The following is a 17,496-nucleotide window of genomic DNA, read 5'->3' as shown; positions in this document are numbered from 1 at the left end:
TCGCCAGCTGGAACGCGCGGAGAGCGTCGGGGTCGCGGACCCCGGAGTAGTCCTCGGCCTCCTCGGCCGTGAAGTTGTTCATGAAGAAGTCGACGTCGTCGGCGATCGAGCTCGCCGTCTCGGGGTAGGGTTCGTCAGGGGACGACGCGCTGAGGCTGCGGATCGGCAGAAGATGATGACCCGGCGTATCCTCATGCTCGATGAGGTCAGCGACGGTTGACAAGGCGCGGGTGGCGGCGTTGCGCATCCCGAAGGGGAAATAAGACACCGAAGTCGGGTCCCCCCTGGGAGGCACTAGTGCTGCCGCAGGCGATGGTGCCGGCGCGGATGACGCCGAGGCACGCGATGATGAGACGGTTGCCCCACTGGCCGCGATGTTGAGTTGCGACACGCCAGCCTCGACCCACGTGGGGGAGCTGTGGCGGGCCGCACGACGCCGCTCCGTGCGTGCTTGTCGTGAACGCTGACCCGAGCGCCTGTTGCGTCGGGCTGGCGGAGTCGGAGCGATGAGGTTGCGTTCGGAGGAGAGGAGCTGCATGAGGTAACCGTTGCCGGTTGCTCTGAACTCAAGACTCCCGAACGAGACCGCGCGTCCCGCTGGAAACGGATCCGAAACACCCATAGGGTATGGGTTGGATCTGCTCGCCATTCCGGGAGATCAAATGGGAGAAAGAGAGAAAATGACACGCAGCTCCCCTACCTGGCGCGCCAACTGTCGGTATCCCGACCCGGGGGCCCGAATCCCAACTAGTAAACGCTGCGTGTTTCCTCGTCCCAGATGATGGTGCAAGAGGTAATCACAATAACGCACAGTTTATCCTGGTTCCGGCCGTGGGGCCGTACGTCCAGCAGAGGGGGTGTGCGAGGGCACTGTATTATCTTGCACCCGGGGTGCTTGCAGTAGGGGATACAAGCGGGGCGAGAGTGGGAGGAAAGCTCCCAAGTCTCTGCTAGAAGTGGAGTTAGTTGAGATGAGTACACAATCGTGCTGAAAGTTCTGAAAGGGGAAGTTCAGGGAGCCTGCTTCCACCCTTCGATTGGAGAGATCCGTCCTCCCTTTACAAAAGGAAGCCCATCCTCTCCTTTTATAGTTGTAAGGAGAGGCGGTGTACATGAGTGTAGGGGCGCGGAAGTCGTCGTTCTCCCTTGAATCGCGGGGTACAGTGGTCGAACACTGTAGAAAGTGTACTGTGGGAAGGCGGCGCGTGTCGCTGTCGTCCTGGATTTTCGTCCTTGGTCCCGTGGAGATCGCGGCGGCCGTCCTGTAGTGTACCAGTGGTAGTAATGGTGTGGGACGGTCCCGGACCCCCTGGCCGGAGTGCGGGTGTGCACACTAGAAGGTCCGGGGGCGCGTGGAAGTCCCGGACCCCACGAGAGGGAGGCCCGGGGTCCCGCCCGCGCATGCGGAGTGCCCCTCTCGGAAGGGCACGTGACATCGCCAGACCCCTTCCCCAGGGGGAGGTGTGTTCGGATGGTTGATGTCGGCGTGACAATAACGGGGGCGGCGCCAACTTGTCTTGTACCGCGTTGAATGCTCCACAGTGCTGCTACAGCGGCTGGGGTGGCAGAGCGGTGACCGGGGTCAGTGGACGGGACGCCGGTCACATCCACTGCGGGAGTGGCAGTCTGACGCCGCCCGTCCTTTGAGCCGTGGCGGAGTAGCTGGCCTTTAATGCCTTTGTACGACGGTCGGTTGGGCGGCGGGGCCATTTGTCTCTTGTGCCGAGAGATGGCCTCGAGCGAGGCGGAGATTGGCCACCCGCTCGAGGGCAGGTCCGCTGTCCTCGAGCGAGGCGGAGATTGGCCACCCGCTCGAGGGCAGGTCCGCTGCCCTCGAGCGAGGCGGAAATGCGATTGCGCGGTCGAGGGTCCCGAGGGGAGCCCTCGAGCGAGGCGGAGATGAGTGACCCGCCTGAGGGTAGATCCGCTACCCTCGAGCGGGGCGGAGTTTGTTTGGTGGGCCTGAGAGGGGCCCTCGAGCGAGGCAGAGATTGGCCACCTGCCCGAGGGGGATGTGGCTGGGCCACATGCTGGACTTCTTTGAGTCCTTTCCTTTCCTCTGAGGGAGAAATAGGCCGTGGGCCTTCGTGGGCCCAGTTGCCTTAACATATGTTTGTGTTTTTGAAAGTGGTTTTAGTACCACAATTAGGGTGTCCCTAATTGTGGCACCCGACAGTTTACAACATATTAGTTCTTAATATTACATAATTTAACATCGAACATGATTCAATAGTGAATGACACAAATGACAATCGTCATCGATCACATAAGGCCATCGTTGTTAGGACGGCGGCCACGACGACCCGTTGCCTGCGGTGCCGGATTTGGAGCAGCTTCTGATGGGCCCGCTCCATCTGTGCGGCCACCATAACTCAATGCCGTACAAAACTTGTACGTATGACTCGTCTCATGGCACTTCGAGCAGAGGCGGACATCTCGACCAGCCTCCGATCGATCCATGTTATTTCTAATGTGTTTCTTCTTGCGTCGGCCCACCCCTTGAAACATTTCTGGATCTGGATCCGGAATGTAAGTTGCATTGTGTCCAGGATCGGTTATGAAGTCTCCCAGGATGCGAAACCCATAAATCTCGTGCCTCCAAGTCATCCAAATATTTTCCTTCATGAAGTAATTTGAGACATACATACGAGCATGTAGTCCACCAGCTTCAAAACAGGCAGCAATGACATGTGTGCACGGCAGGTGCAGCAGCTTTGGCTTATGACATAAGCAAATACAAGCATCGGGACGGAAAACACACTCCTACACATGCTTCTCACGCCGGACCCCATTCGGCCTTTGTCCCTACACATCACCTCGTACCGACGTTCCATAGAGCCAACTGGAGTCACCCGATGTAAACGGGCCTTTTTGAAAGCTTCCTCCATATGCTCCGTAACCTTGTATCCGTAAACTTTGCGATTATCGACCATATCTTTCTGTGCCACAGCGTAACGGTCCCTGAAGTACTCGCAAGTGCGATACAAGAAGAACTCCACGATCCCAACAAGTGGCAATGATCTTACACCACGCAGCACCCAATTGTATACCTCGGCTAGGTTCGTAGTCATTAAACCGTACCTAGCACCTCCTTCATCAAACAGTAAAGCCCATTTCTCTTTTGGTTCGTGCTCAATCCACTCAGAGAATGTCTTAATTGCCCTTCTCCTTTTGCGCCTGACATTCAGACCGTCCAAGCCCACGTCTTCAAGCGAGACCTGGTCGTCCTCCTCTGTATTGACAGATCTCTTCGCTAGCTCCGCCGTTTGCTTTTTTGTTAGCTCATCCAATTTTTTCCATAGGAAGTTGAATTTCCTTTCCTGATTCTGGCTGCATACTCGCTTGAATAGCTTCATAAGGATTTTGTTCTTGAACTGGCTATGAAAGTTTGCCCACATATGCCTCATGCACCACCTACTCTTTAGGTCCGGCCAAAGTGCAGTCCTACTACGCTCAGTATAACCATTCTGTATGTCATCGATTGCTTGTAATATACCCTTGTGACGATCATGAATCAAACACACGTTCCCTACATCTTTGACAATCATCTGCTTCACCCTCTGCAAAAACCAATACCAAGTATCCCCTGATTCTTTCTCCACAAAGACAATTGCCAAAGGCAACAATTGTCTGTTACCATCAGCTGCAACAGCTGTGAGGATTGTGTCTTTATACCTTCCTGTCAAAAATGTCCCATCTATACAAATGACTGGCCGGCAGTGCGGAAACGCCTCAATGCAAGCGCCCAAGGCCAAGAACGACCGTTGGAGTACCTGCTTTCCAGGCTTCTGGGCACATGGATACATTTTCAAGTCGTAGTAGCTACCAGGATTTCTAAGACATATAGTGTGCAGCAATGCCGGCATATTGTGATACGAAGCTTCATACGTCCCCCACCTCATCTGCAGCGCTTTCTGTTTCGCTCTGTAAGCTTTGTTGTAGCTAATTTTATATTTAAACTCCTCCTCAACAGCACAAATGATTGACTTAGGTTCATAACTAGGATTGTCCACGATCAAAGGGTACATGTAGTTAGCTATGAAACCTGCACTGAGGTTGCGGTGCTGTGGTTCTAATTGCTCAAGCAGGCATATGTGCTCCACAATTTTTTTGACCTCCCAGAAATCCTGCCACTTGCCCATAGAAGCATACACCCTGAAAGGACATTCGCTTCTCACACAACGCACGTCATATGTTCTCGGACTGCTCTTGACAACTTTGAACTGTCTTTGCAAAGAGAGAGTCGACCAACGTTTCATAGCTTCCTTCATGTTGTCACTGTTGGCATACACCGAACCGATGCATACCTCATTTTGCCTGTACTCCGAGGCACCGCTTCACCTTCATTTACACTTAATTTTGAAAAATCATAACAGGACCAGTTGTGTGGGACATGATAATCTTCGTCGTCATCATCATCATCATCATCCGAGGAGTCGTCATTTATTGCATTGTGCTGTTCTTCACCCTCCCTCTGAAACTCTTCAACTATCTCTGGAATGTTTTCCCCTTCATCAGCCTGACCAGTTGCTTGACGAGGTTCGTGTGCAGCATGTCTATCATCTTCTAAAATCTCGAGTTCACCACCTTCTTCATGAGATTCATGCATCGTCTCAGTTTCTTCCGATACTATATCTCCCTGGCCTTCATGATCCCCGCCCGCTTCAGTTCTAAAACTAATCTTCTCGAATGATTGAACAAACAACACAAGCGGTAAGCCTCGGCTACTACTTATATTGACATAGTTCCTCCAGTTTTGCGTCCCTTCAAGCGGCAATAGCTCCCAAAATACTGGTTCCCTTTGACTGACCACTGCCATGACAGAGATCTCATGTTCATCTCGACTAAGGCCGAAAGCTTTAAATAGCCAATTGGATATTGAAATCCAAGTCCTCTCTCTAGCTCGGGGTATTTTTTTTTGTGATCGAGCTAAACTCTGACAAATCTACCCCTTCAGGACCATATCTAACTTCTCCTGACCCATAGAACACTTGAAAATACAAATCATCTGATATGCCTGCCAATATTTACGACAATAATTACTCTTCCTTAGAATTTAATCAACGCTAAAAAATAGTTCTGCTATTTTTACATCTATCTTAATTATTTCTCTACAATTTTTATTACTGACAACAATTTCTATTTTTCTGTAACAACCTTCCGCCGGATGAACCGGTGGCTGGGTGACATTTTTGAAAAAAAAATCACGACATATATTTTTGATAAATTGGAAAAAAATATAAAAATATAAAAAACTCTACGAAGAGAGCTTTGGTCCCCCTCAAAGAGAGAGAGTGCTTTCGCACGGCCCTCCTACCGCTGATACATGCTATTATATAGTTATCATTTGCCTATTTAAAGTGTATTGTTTATTTGTATGTAGGTAGAATGGTAGATGCATGTTATTTAGTTTACGACCTGCTTCTGCTGGCGGCTGCTTGGCTGTCAACCAACTACTCCCTCCGTTCCAAATTATAAGTGATTCGAAGAATCTTTAGAGAGTCAAAGTTTTTAAAGTTTGATCAAATTTATATTATAAGATAATAATATTTATGATACCAATTAAGTATAATTAGATTCTTTGTTAGTTATATTTTCATAGTGCACCTATTTGATGTCACAAATCTTTATATTTCTCTCTATATTTTTGGTCAAATTTTGAGATGGTTTGACTCTTTAAAATTCTTGAAATGACTTATAATTTGAAACGGAGGGAGTACTTAACTGCAAAAACTAAATAGCTGTCCCCAGCACTCTAACTGAACGGTTGATCGATCTCATCAAGATCAGGCCATTTGGGTGCTTCTGGAAGGTCTACTAGCATCTTCAGCTCTTATACCTTAGATATTTTCTCTTTCCATCACTAATAATATTTTTTAAATTTTTGTAATACTCAAATGATAGGATAAAAAAATCCTTTATATTTGAGCAAAAGAGAGGTGTGTTTTATCTCCCTAAAAATATTTTGATGTGATGGAATTGGTACTCTGACATCCTATTACTACAAGAATAGATTTTTAGTATTGGAAGAGAAATGAGTAATCTGCTGAAAATGCTCTAAACCATCAGAGACGCTCTATGAAGTTCTTCTGGATGAGTCTCCTCTGCAATACTGCAGGGAGACTCTCCCACTTACCTGTGGCCCCCTGAACCATGGGGCCCGCAGGTCAGTGGCACCGAGTCCCTCTGCAGTACTGCAGAGGAACCGGTTCCAGTTCTTCTATCCGTTTCAAAAGGTAAATTAATTGGTTACAGCTGCAGCTCAGCCACCATTACCAAATAAATTGTTAAAGAACTATTTTTTCTAGTGCTTGAAATTTTACATTTTTACTTTGTTCCGGAAGGTCAAAATGTATTGTATTCTAAGACCCTATTTAATTGGTGAAAAGTTGTTGGTTTTGGTACTATAGCACATTTTGTTGTTACTTCACAAATAATGTCCAATTATGGACTAATTTAAAAGATTCATCTCGTGCTAATCAATTAGACTGTGTAATTAGTTATTTTTCAACTGTATTTAATACTCTATACATGTGTCCGAACATTCGATGTGATAGATACTGTAGAAATTTTTTTTGAACTAAACAAGGCCTAAAGCAGATTAGAGAACGAACAATCTAAGGTTGACCACACTGAGGACGCTACCCCATTCTCTTTCTCCTTGCACTAGGGGATGCCAAGAGCAAGGTTAATAATTTAGCCAACTGTTGGCTGTAAGGATTCTTATAACCCACCTCTCAACCAACTAGTATAGTAGTTTATTCTTTCATCATTAATATAAGACCCACATGTCACTCTCACAAGGTTTCTTGGTTCTTGTGTGCCCAAACTGGCTGCAAGCTTACAGCCCACCTCTCCTCTCTCTCCTATTCTCTCTCCTCCATCTCAGCATTTAGTCTTCTTGCAGCCACTTATAATACTTCTCTGAATGCTACGAAACGGTAGCATTTGGTCGTAGAGAGAGAATCCAGCGAAGGGAGAGGAGGCATGCCACGTGACACGTCGGTTTGCTCTCGCCACCTGCCCCCAACTGCCCCGCGAAGGAGCTCCGTCGCAACCGCAACTGTTCGCCCAGGCTAGTCGTCCTCCGCCGCAGCAAGGATTCGCCGCCGCCGCCGTCCTCCATGGGAGGGAGGGAAGCTGCTGCCCGACCTCCTCGCCATCTCCTCTGCCCACGGCGCCCCCACATCTTCGCTCGCGCGCTGCCTTTGCCTCTGCCGCTCCTGCCGCACACCGCTGCAGCCGGCCGCCGCGTGCCGAGGGGCAGGGCCACTGCTTCGCTGTGAGGCCTGTAGCGGGGGGCAGGGCCCTTACTTTGCCGCGGCCTGAGATCGAGCGGAGGGAGTGGCGAGCTCTAGGGGACGGCGGCGAGCGCGACGAGTGCCAGGGGAGGGGCGCGCGGCCTCGTGGCTTGCCGGCAGAGGGAGCAGAGGAGGGGCAGGGAGCTCTAGGGGTGGCGGCGAGGAGGCAGGAGGAGGCGACCGACAGGAGCTACGGCAAGCGCGATGACGGAGGAAGTAGGGGAGGCGTGGAAAGAGAAAGAGAGAATGAGAGTGAGGGGCGCGGGGGTAAAAAATGATAACAAATCTGACATGTGGGTCCCACAGCTGGTAGTTGGTATAAAGGATGATATAGAATATGACTGGTGTAAAAAAATGATATGAAGGAGAGAATTTTAATAATCACGAAGGAATATTTTTTAAAGGATGAAAATAAAGGATGATGAGTACAGACAACCTAAAGCTAAACATGTACTACGTGATTTCGTTAGATTCCGACAAAAAACGACTAAGGGCAAGTACATTGGTGTTGTGTTAAGGCGGTCTCATGCAGTGACACGTAATTTTGAGATAATTTACTAGACAAACTTCTACAATGACTTGTCTTTTTAGTTGTCTCATAGTTATATCACATCCCTTGATTTGTGGATGAAATAAAGAAATATTTTAAGTTGCATGGCAACAACAACTTATACAATTGTGGGAAGTAGTCTCATATTCCTAAATTTTAGCCTATGAGATAGTTGTTTCGCGAGGCAACCACCTCTTTCTCTCATCTTGCTCTCTCTCTCTTCCACATCATCAAAAATCTTATATGGTATTGCATGAAACGATCTATGAGACGGATGACGTGGAGCAATGTACTTGCTCTAATAATAAATTTAAGAGGGAAGAAGTATGTTTTTTTAAAAGAAATCTAACACATGAGACTGACAGCCAGGGCCCAGCCATGTCTCATCTGTCATCCCGTTGCATCCGTAGCCGTGCGCTCAGGCGGTCAGGCAGGCCGCGGGGACCAACATCGAGCAGCCGCAGCCGCAGCCGCGCCAAACCTCCGCGAGCTCGCTAATGGCGCTCGCACTGTCCACGCTCCCGCTCGTGCCCTCCAATCCCTCTCCATCCTCCGGCGCCACCCCTGCCGCCGCCGCGTTCCCTCCTCGTCGGGTCCACCTCGCTGCCGCCGGTAGGAGCGGCGCCGGCGTCCTCCCGCTCGCGTGTGCCGCGCCGCGGCATCGCGGGCGGGTTCCGAGGCGGCGCCGTGGAGGGAGCCTGGTGGTCTGGGCGTCGGCAGACTACTACGCGACACTGGGCGTGCCGCGCTCTGCGACCAACAAGGACATCAAGGCCGCCTACCGGAAGCTTGCGCGCCAGGTGTTCGACGCTTGCCCCCCTCCCACCCAAACCTCATTTTTAGTATTCATCACTTTTGTTCGAGAGTAGTCAGTAGTGTCACAAGGCTGGACCACACGATTGGAGTTCTTGCAGGCAACTAAAGTGCGGATGAATGCCTTTTAATGTGTAGCCTGGCCTAAATTGTGATGCTGCAAAATGTTGGTAGATTAAATTGGTTTGTCACCCATCATAGAAGTCCCCATTAAATTGTTGTTGATTTGGTTTGTCACCCATCATAGAAGTCCCCATTAAATTGTTGTTGATGAATGCTGGTGGGTGGGTGGGTGGGGGGGGGGGGGGGTCAAGGGGCCTCACCTAGCACTTCACTTCACTAATGACAAATCTATGGACACTTAAATGGGCCTGGATTGACTAGCTACCAGCAATTTGAGAATATAGTACTTGCAATGTAAAACCTAACCTTAAGTTGAGTTCGTTGTTAATGGCTGGTGGCTTAATTTAACTTGCACATCCAAGGTGTTATAAGATTGGAGTGTTGTTGCTATGCAATAAACAATATTAGGATCTTAGCTATAATTTCTTTATGCCCTTGATATCTAAATTTGAAGCCTGGAGGTTTGTTAATGGTTGTTACTGCTAATTTCTCTTTAATTCACATTATGCAAAGTTCACTTGGAAGATATAATTTATCCCTTAACTTGTAAATATGAACCATTCAATCCAATGAAAGGTTTTGTAAATATTTAGATTAAAGGCAACTGTTTTTGCACAGTGGTACAATGCATTGTACATTGATTATGCGTCTTTTAATGCACGGGGAAAGTTGAAACTCAAAATTATAGTTTAGCCTTGATCGTATTTTGAGTCAGAATTCATTAACAATATCAAACTTATGCCACTCAACAAGGGATTTTGTGTGGAATGTCACAGTTTAACTCACATTGTGGTGATTATTTTTTGTCCTTGGATAGGATTCTTATTTATTGTTTCTAACTACATAAAAGCTCCTCCCTGGTTCCTATGACATTAGTGTTCCATACAGGAGCTGCCAGAACCATTGCTGTTTGTTGTCAGTCATCATGCTTGGAGCCTGGACTACTTAGAGCTACTATTTAGGGAAAGTTATGCATATGCAATTCTTCTGTCACCTGTAATTGCTATTTCTGGAACCACCAAAGTTACATAGGAGGACTTGGAACATCAGTGGAGTGGATGGTAAAATATGTTTTGCATAAAGAAAACCTCCGGTATAATATGCTTGTGCATAAAGCCAGATCTCCCCGTGTTTTTCTGACAGAAAGGCCTCCCTGTTGTTTTCCTGTTGTTTGACCTTATTAAGGGCTTAAGTCTTTGGGACGCCCTGCCTACGATGGCCCTCTCTTGAACCAAGCAGAGTATCTTATTCTTTTTTCCAGTTCCTAAATTATATAAGGTTAATGGTCCTAACGTATCCCACTTAGCAGGCTCTCAAGCTTTTGATTCGTAGATGATGTTTATTTGTCAATCTACCAAGTGAAAAGCTTTTGCTCTGTCACTAGGTTCCTGATCACTTGGTTTGCAATGCTCTCAGAACATAAATATAGATTCATTTTTTTGGAAATAAATCATGATATCTTTTTTTTTTCTCTTTAATTGTTAGTACCATCCTGATGTGAATAAGGAGCCTGGAGCAACTGAAAAGTTTAAAGAGATAAGTGCAGCATACGAGGTATAAAATGTTTCTTAACAAGGCATGAGGAATCTGTTTTTTGCTTGATGTGTCCATCTACTGTTCTGATTATTTGCTGTTATGCTTTCGGCTTAGATAATAACTGACTTATCTGTTGAAGGTCTATCATGAAAAAGGGGGAAAAAATCCCAGCTTAATAGGCCCTTGAGGCCTTAGGGTTCCATCTGATAGCTGCTTTCCTGACTTCGATAATTTTTTTAAAAAGCAATGCACAATTTATCAGTTTACCAAGTAACATACTGTGAATATGTGATAACTATTTCCAAAATGCGATCCCCCCCCCTCCTGCAAAATTGCCACAGTTTGCAATCTGTAACTGAATAGTCATGATTTACTTTAGGATTAAAAAGAGTTCTTATTGTTTTCTTATTAATTTGGTGCCACTCTGTAGATGTACTCAAATAAACAAGTATTTAACAACTTTTCTGGTGTTTTACATTGTATGGTTAGTATTGGGCTACTATTTTGTTATCCAGCCAACTTAATAATCTGTTTGTATGGCATCCCTGTGTGAAATGGATAGTTTTATAGTTTTGATTCAGGGTCCTGACTCTACCAATTTTTAATAGACTGAATCTCATTGTCATCAGGTGTTGTCAGATGAAAAGAAGAGGGCATTATATGACCAATATGGTGAAGCTGGGGTTAAGAGTGCGGTTGGAGGCTCGGGTGGAGCATACACAGTACTGCCTTTTCACTTCTTCTTCTTTTTAATAAAAAAGCATTAGCAGCCACAATGTTTCACTATATGTCTATTAACTCAAGTTCTTTAGCTCACAAGGATACAAGTGCTATTGGCTCTTGCCCATTTTTTTTGTTAAACAAGCTGTTCTTTTCTCTACGCAGACTAATCCATTTGATCTGTTTGAGACATTCTTTGGAGCAAGCATGGGTGGCTTTTCTGGCATGGACCAGAGCGCATTTAGGACACGCAGGCGAGGCACTGCTGTTCAGGGTGAAGACATCAGGTTTGTGTTTGTTGTAACTTGCAAGACAAAATGCGAAATGATATTTAAGAATATCTGCATTTGTATTTGAAATATTTATAATCTAGTCTTCAATCTACTAACTGTTGTAGTTAGTGCAAACTTTAAATCCAGCTTTATTTGTCCGAATGTAATATAATTTGTACTCGTGCAATGCCTAGGTCCCTGGAATAATAGATTTCTTGGTAAACATGCGATATGATGAAATTGTAATCTTCGCTCCATCCTAATAAATAAACAGAACTTGAGATGTTTATCTTTTCCCTGTTGCTTTCCAAATTCCAATAACCTGGCAACTACTAGTCTGTTTATCTATACACTTGGAATTCTACAACTTTTGACTTCAAACAACATATCTCTTCAAACACTTCTAGAACACTGCAAAATTAAAAAATTCAGTACTTTCAAATATTGGGGCCAAAACTGATAACCTTGCCTAACAGCCTGCTCTTTCCCAAATGAGTGAGACAGATTTTTGATTGAGTTTGAGTTCTCTTGCCGCTTGCGATTGATGAAGCTACGTTACCTGTTGCACCGAGCATTGATTTGAACAAATTAATTATCAGACTTATTGGGGAGTGTGTACGACTTAGTGGAGTCTCTACTTTTTAATAGGATCAGAGCAGAGGATTGAATCGCATGAACGGGTTGAGCATTTTCATAGATATACCTGCAGGAGGCAGTTAGTTACTGCATTTTTTTTTTCCTAATCTTGCTTTTGGCTCCTTTGTTTTGTCTCTGCTCCCCTTTGTCTTTTTTGCATTCATTGCCATGCTATAAATATATCAAAGCTTGCTGTTAGTGCTATTTATGATACCTCTTTTAATGAGATGGTACTTTGTTTATTTGATGCTTTGAATATTTAAACCAGTTTAATTTCTAAAGTGACAAAAACTTGCTTGACCAGATATGATGTGATTCTGGGATTCACAGAAGCAATATTCGGAACAGAGAAAGACATTATATTATCGCATTTGGAAACATGTGATACATGTGGTGGTTCTGGATCAAAGGCTGGCTCCAAGCTGAGAATATGTTCCACATGTGGTGGGCGAGGACAAGTAATGCGAACTGAGCAAACACCATTTGGTCTATTCTCCCAGGTAACGAGTATTCTATTCTGACCACTTAACTTTGTAATGTTATTTGATGCTTGTTTTAGTGACTGACTTAGCATTAGCATGTAAATTATGTTTTGTACAAGATTGCCTAGATTCAAGGGCTCAACATTTCATTTCAGCACAGTATCAAAATATAAACTATGCTTGTAGCCCTTGGGTAGCCTGAATTTCTATGTAATATTTTTTAGTTCAGTTTGATCATTTGTTGCTATTTGTGATGGTTACATGAAATTAGACTCCCTCTTTTTTGTAGGTTTCTATTTGCCCCACTTGTGCTGGAGAGGGCGAAGTCATTTCAGAGTATTGCAGAAAATGTTCTGGAGAGGGGCGTATTCGTGTCAGGAAGGAGATCAAAGTGAAAATCCCTCCAGGAGTGAGTAAAGGTAGCACTCTTCGTGTACGTGGGGAAGGCGATGCAGGACCAAAAGGGTAAGCAAAACACTTAGAAGAGAATGTTTAGCTTTCTGATTGTCATACTTGAACATTTTAAAATGCTAGCAATAGTCTATAGTGGTCCTAGAGGCAATAAAATGGATCGTTCTTATTATTGGATCGTTCTTCTTATGCTTACTGGTTTGTCTCATGCTCGTAGTCTTGTGCCATACGTTGCATACATTTGGACTATTTTTTTTATAACATGGCATTAAGTAATAGGTGTTTGGTTAGGGGCAAACAATAATTTTCCTATGGCATAACCACAAGATGTATGCTAGGCTTAAACTTCTTAGTTCCTTTTCATTTCATGTAGATGAATGGAAGTTTATGGTCTCTGGTGTTCTGGATTTTTAGATCTGTGCTTGTGCTTTCTGCAGAAGATATTTTGTGGAATCAGGAGCATACATGAATGCAGAGTAACTTTGCATCGTGTATGTGAAGTTGTGCTACAACTGCAGTGTAGAAAAACATAAAATAACATGTTCAGATATCTCGCCATGTCTGAGCTTTATGCAAATTATCTTCAAATTTCACACCGTCTGTGTCCAACCTTTTCATGTTTTGGAAAACAGTGGGCCACCAGGAGATCTTTATGTTTGCCTCGATATAGAGGAGCCATCAGATATCAAAAGGGATGGTATAAACTTGTATTCAACTCTGTCGATAAGCTACCTTGAAGCTATTTTGGGCACCACTAAGATGGTAAATTTTCTCTTTATGATAACCTATTGTGATTTTAGTTAGTTTCAGTCATAGTTCATTATCTTGCTCAGTAGAATCTATTTTTTTCCATAGAATTAACAGAATAAGAACTTGTCACTTCACTTGATAATCAGAGATCAAGAAAAATGGCATAGATACTTTATCTCATGTTGATGCAATTAGCAAACTCCAATTGGGGTGTATGTGAGCCCCAAGTTTACGTTTCAAATTTAAACCCACAGGTCATGTAGCTAGTGTTTAGCATATAGATCAACTTTTTCAGCTTTTCTTTGCCTGCTTTACACACGCAATGTTCATTAAAACAAACTAGTTGCATATTTAAGTGATATAGTCTACTCAAATTGATGTTTGCTCACAAGTTCTTTTTATCTTTTTAACTATCATGGATGATTCAGAGAAGAATAATTATTGGTAGATTTTGTTTCAAGTATGAATTGAACTGTCTTTGAAATGGTTCTTTTGACATAAATTATATAGGTCTGTGTAACCGATCCTTTCAAACTGTTGCAGGTCAGAACTGTGGATGGAACCAGTGAACTTCGAATACCTCCAGGTACCCAACCTGGTGATGTAATTGTCTTGGCGAAGCAAGGTGTTCCTTCATTGAATAAGCCATCTATACGTGGTGATCATCTATTCACCGTTACGGTCATAATACCTAAACGTATAAGGTGAAAATATGATTTCTGGCTTGAGCCTACCTTTCAAATACTTCACCACTATCCTAGAGTTAGTGAGCCTAATTTCTCAGTTAGTTTTCTTAATCACGAATGTTGGTTCTTTCAGTGGGCGCGAAAGGGAGTTACTTGAGGAACTTGCATCTTTGAGTGATGGTGGTTTTGCTCGAACAGCCGCCAAGCCGAAACCCGCCAAGCCAAAACGTAAACATTAGAATTATTCACTCTGTTTCTTTCCTGCAGTCCCTCTGTTTTTCTCTACCCGCAGCAAAGAGCTTATTTCTATTTTTGATATGCTATCCAAAGTTTGTTTGTGTCTTGTCATTACTATCTGACAAGGAATATAATTTATTTAAAAAGAAATTGAAGACTAATATCTGTTATCTGTGTTGCAGACGTACATGAAGGGAAAGAAGTTGGCACAAGTCAAGAAGATACAGATAAATCCAATCAAGGAGCGGATGATTGGTTGAAGAAACTTACAGATTTTGCAGGGTAACCTTTTGAACTTGATTTCACTACAATGTCATAGTACATGGTGTAAAGGTCATGTGTTATTCTAGATGGCTGGTTGATATTCTTAAAATCCTGCCATATTGTCCCTCTTTCATCAATTTATATTTATTGATCTTATATTCATGCATGTTTTCTTAAATATATGCTAATGAGGTAATGTCATCCTGAACATTTTTTTCAATATACTGAGCATGTAGGTTTTGTACTATGCTTCTTTTCCCCGTTTCTGGTGGTATAAAAAAATTGAGCTGTGATTTTTGGGACACTAGCTATATTATTTATTAGATACTCATTACGAGGGAAAAGTACAAATGTAGTAATGGGGAAGTCTGAATGTAGATGTATGCTTCTGTTGAATATGAACCAACCTAACTAAATCTTGTAATATGTTGATTGAGTTAGCTCATCAGAACATGGTTCCTTTGCTGAATCCTTTCAGGTCTGTTGTCAATGGTGCTGCGAAGTGGCTGAAAGACAACCTGTAGGCTGTAAATATTTACCATAGCTGCAATTTTTCAATTCATCGGGGTTCCCACGAGCTCTTACATTCATTTTGTTGGAGGGCTTAAAGATTTTCAGGCTGGCAGCCGAGAGGGTGAGACGTGTCAACTAATATAGTTGACACATCGATATGTTCTGTCTTGGAAAGGAATGATTATTACGATGTAGTTGCAGTTATTTCAATTTTCCAAGCACATGTAGATGTAGCAGCCTGAAATTGCGGGATGCTGATCTGAAACCCAGAGATTCAGCAATGTTGTAAATATATGTTTAATTCCCCCTGAAGTAGGGTTGCATGAAATCTCAGGTTCTGTACTTGAGGTTTTAAGTTAATAAAATTCAGGACCAACGGATACGCGTATTCTGATTTCCCAAGATGTGAACCTTGCGATGAGGCAAGTCAGTGCTCAGTCGATGGCAGTGCGGAGTTGCCTCAAAAATTCTCGTTCTGATGCCGGGTCGCTCCAGGGAGCGGCAGTGGCAGCCCTGTCGGGTCACGTCGTCTAGCCTGTTGTCAAGAACTGAAGACTCTGCTTTTGTTATTTCAGGCTTTGGCCAGGTTAGCCACCGCAACGACCTAAAAAACCCGGGCTGGCAATTCATCTTACAAGATGCCGGAAATCTTAAAGAAGTTTTATTAAATTGTCTCAAGTTTCCACAAGGAGTCCTCGAATCAGTCCTCCGACGAGCTCGCCTTGAGCAAAATCAAGACTGCAGCTACGACGGGCAGGGACACCATCAGCAGAGCTAGCACAATGTTTGGCCTTGTGATGTCAGGGAGCAGGATGCTTCCGTACTTTATAACCGCAGCGCCACCAACGGATCCAAGCCCCAATGTCCACAGGTAGCTCGAGTCATCCTGATTAACAAATGAGAGGAAAATAGACTTGATCAAGAAAACAAGAACTTTTGCGGCTCCGGTTTTGGGTTTTGACACCGTAGAACTTTTGTTGTTATTTGGCAAATAATATCCAATTATAGACTAATTAGGTTTAAAAGATTCATCTCGTGCTAATCAATTAGACTGTGTCATTAGTTATTTTTTCAACTACATTTAGTGCTCCATGCATATGTCCAAAAATTCGATGTGACGGGGACCATAGAAAAAATTTTGGGAACTAAACGGGGCCGGGGTCTCGTTAATTGGTTACTGGAACTGGAGGTCTCGAGCAAAACTTATTCAGTGATCTATCCTCATTAGATATCGTAGTGCCAAAACAGAAAAAGAAGACATTGTTGCGCAATCGAATAGCAGCATATGCTCTTGCTCACGAGACACAGTGATGAACACCATTTGAAAAAGGGCTCCTCGATCCTACAGTACAGTTGGTCAGCTCAGGGCACGGTCGCACGGACAGATCGGCGTCGAATGTGGGTGTGAATTGTCGCTACATTATCGTGACTTCACATCCCCTGGCTTCAGCCCCGGCGGCAGCCAGGGGATGTCAAGTTTAGGAGGCATTCGGAATCGATTTGGGCATGGAGGTAGCCAGCTACACGTGAGAGCTCACGAGTCAGTCAAGACAAGGCAAGAGAACCCGGCAGGGGAGGAGGCACTGACCTCGAGGACTCGCCCCGCGCCCGCGTCGGTTTCGGCGTCAGCGGGGTCGCGGCTGGAGAGGCGCGCGCGACCGCGGGCGGCGCCGCTCCTCGTGGCCACGCGTGGGCGATACCGGCAGCTCACGCGGAAGAGGCTGCTGCGTCGCTGCGCCGAGTTGGACATGGGACCGGCGGCTCGGGGCGGCGCGGCCGGAGTGGCCACGGCGACCACGCGGGCACCCGCCATGGACTGGCTTGGGAGTGGCTGCCTCAACTACCAAAAGCCAAGGGAACGGGCTCGACAGAGCGTTACGTTATCCAGATTGGGCCGCCGCCGCCGCCCGCCGCCACCATGTAAACCATCCTCACATTTCACTCCCCAAACATGAGCGTTATTTGATGAAATGCGCATCTTTTAGACTGTGTTTAATTCGCGAAAAATTGGGTTTTGATGCTCTAGCACATTTCGTTACTATTTGGCAATTAATGTTGAATCATAGACTAATTAAGTTTAAAAAATTCATCAACTATAAAACAATTATACTATGTAATTAGTTTTTTTTACTACATATAATGCTCCAAATATGTGTCCGAAGATTCGATATAAGTTTTGATGATCCCTACCTTATTGACCGC

General features: G+C 44.8%; 2 protein-coding genes across 2 annotated transcripts; one reads left to right on the top strand and one right to left on the bottom strand.

Moving 5' to 3' along the window:
• The first annotated feature begins 8,262 nt into the window (after window positions 1-8,262).
• On the top strand, window positions 8,263-15,690 carry LOC120645387 (chaperone protein DnaJ-like). Its single transcript, XM_039922179.1, has 11 exons — window positions 8,263-8,651; window positions 10,273-10,341; window positions 10,953-11,045; window positions 11,209-11,330; window positions 12,256-12,451; window positions 12,723-12,898; window positions 13,477-13,606; window positions 14,138-14,298; window positions 14,414-14,508; window positions 14,700-14,799; window positions 15,260-15,690. The coding sequence occupies exons 1-11, from the start codon at window positions 8,349-8,351 to the stop codon at window positions 15,303-15,305; spliced, it is 1,491 nt and encodes a 496-aa protein (XP_039778113.1). The 5' UTR covers window positions 8,263-8,348; the 3' UTR covers window positions 15,306-15,690.
• A 243-nt stretch (window positions 15,691-15,933) lies between these two features.
• On the bottom strand, window positions 15,934-17,197 carry LOC120645395. Its single transcript, XM_039922184.1, has 2 exons — window positions 16,883-17,197; window positions 15,934-16,180 (listed from the first exon to the last, which is right to left on the bottom strand). Exons 1-2 carry the CDS (start codon window positions 17,105-17,107, stop codon window positions 15,995-15,997), a joined length of 411 nt encoding a protein of 136 aa, XP_039778118.1. The 5' UTR covers window positions 17,108-17,197; the 3' UTR covers window positions 15,934-15,994.
• Between the last annotated feature and the right edge of the window lie 299 nt (window positions 17,198-17,496).

The sequence above is a fragment of the Panicum virgatum genome, chromosome 1K (genome assembly GCF_016808335.1).
Source record: "Panicum virgatum strain AP13 chromosome 1K, P.virgatum_v5, whole genome shotgun sequence".
NCBI lineage: Eukaryota > Viridiplantae > Streptophyta > Magnoliopsida > Poales > Poaceae > Panicum > Panicum virgatum.
This window is presented reverse-complemented; position numbering and strand designations above follow the sequence as displayed.

What these genes read in the sequence shown, in the direction of transcription:
- LOC120645395 (XM_039922184.1), bottom strand. Translation starts at nt 17,107, where the DNA reads ATGGCGGGTGCCCGCGTGGTCGCCGTGGCCACTCCGGCCGCGCCGCCC. An exon ending in GCGCGGGGCGAGTCCTCGAG is followed by an intron (nt 16,181 to 16,882) that starts GTCAGTGCCTCC and finishes TTTGTTAATCAG; the next exon opens with GATGACTCGAGCTACCTGTG.
- LOC120645387 (XM_039922179.1), top strand. Translation starts at nt 8,349, where the DNA reads ATGGCGCTCGCACTGTCCACGCTCCCGCTCGTGCCCTCCAATCCCTCT. An exon ending in GTTCAGGGTGAAGACATCAG is followed by an intron (nt 11,331 to 12,255) that starts GTTTGTGTTTGT and finishes TTGCTTGACCAG; the next exon opens with ATATGATGTGATTCTGGGAT. An exon ending in AAACTTACAGATTTTGCAGG is followed by an intron (nt 14,800 to 15,259) that starts GTAACCTTTTGA and finishes GAATCCTTTCAG; the next exon opens with GTCTGTTGTCAATGGTGCTG.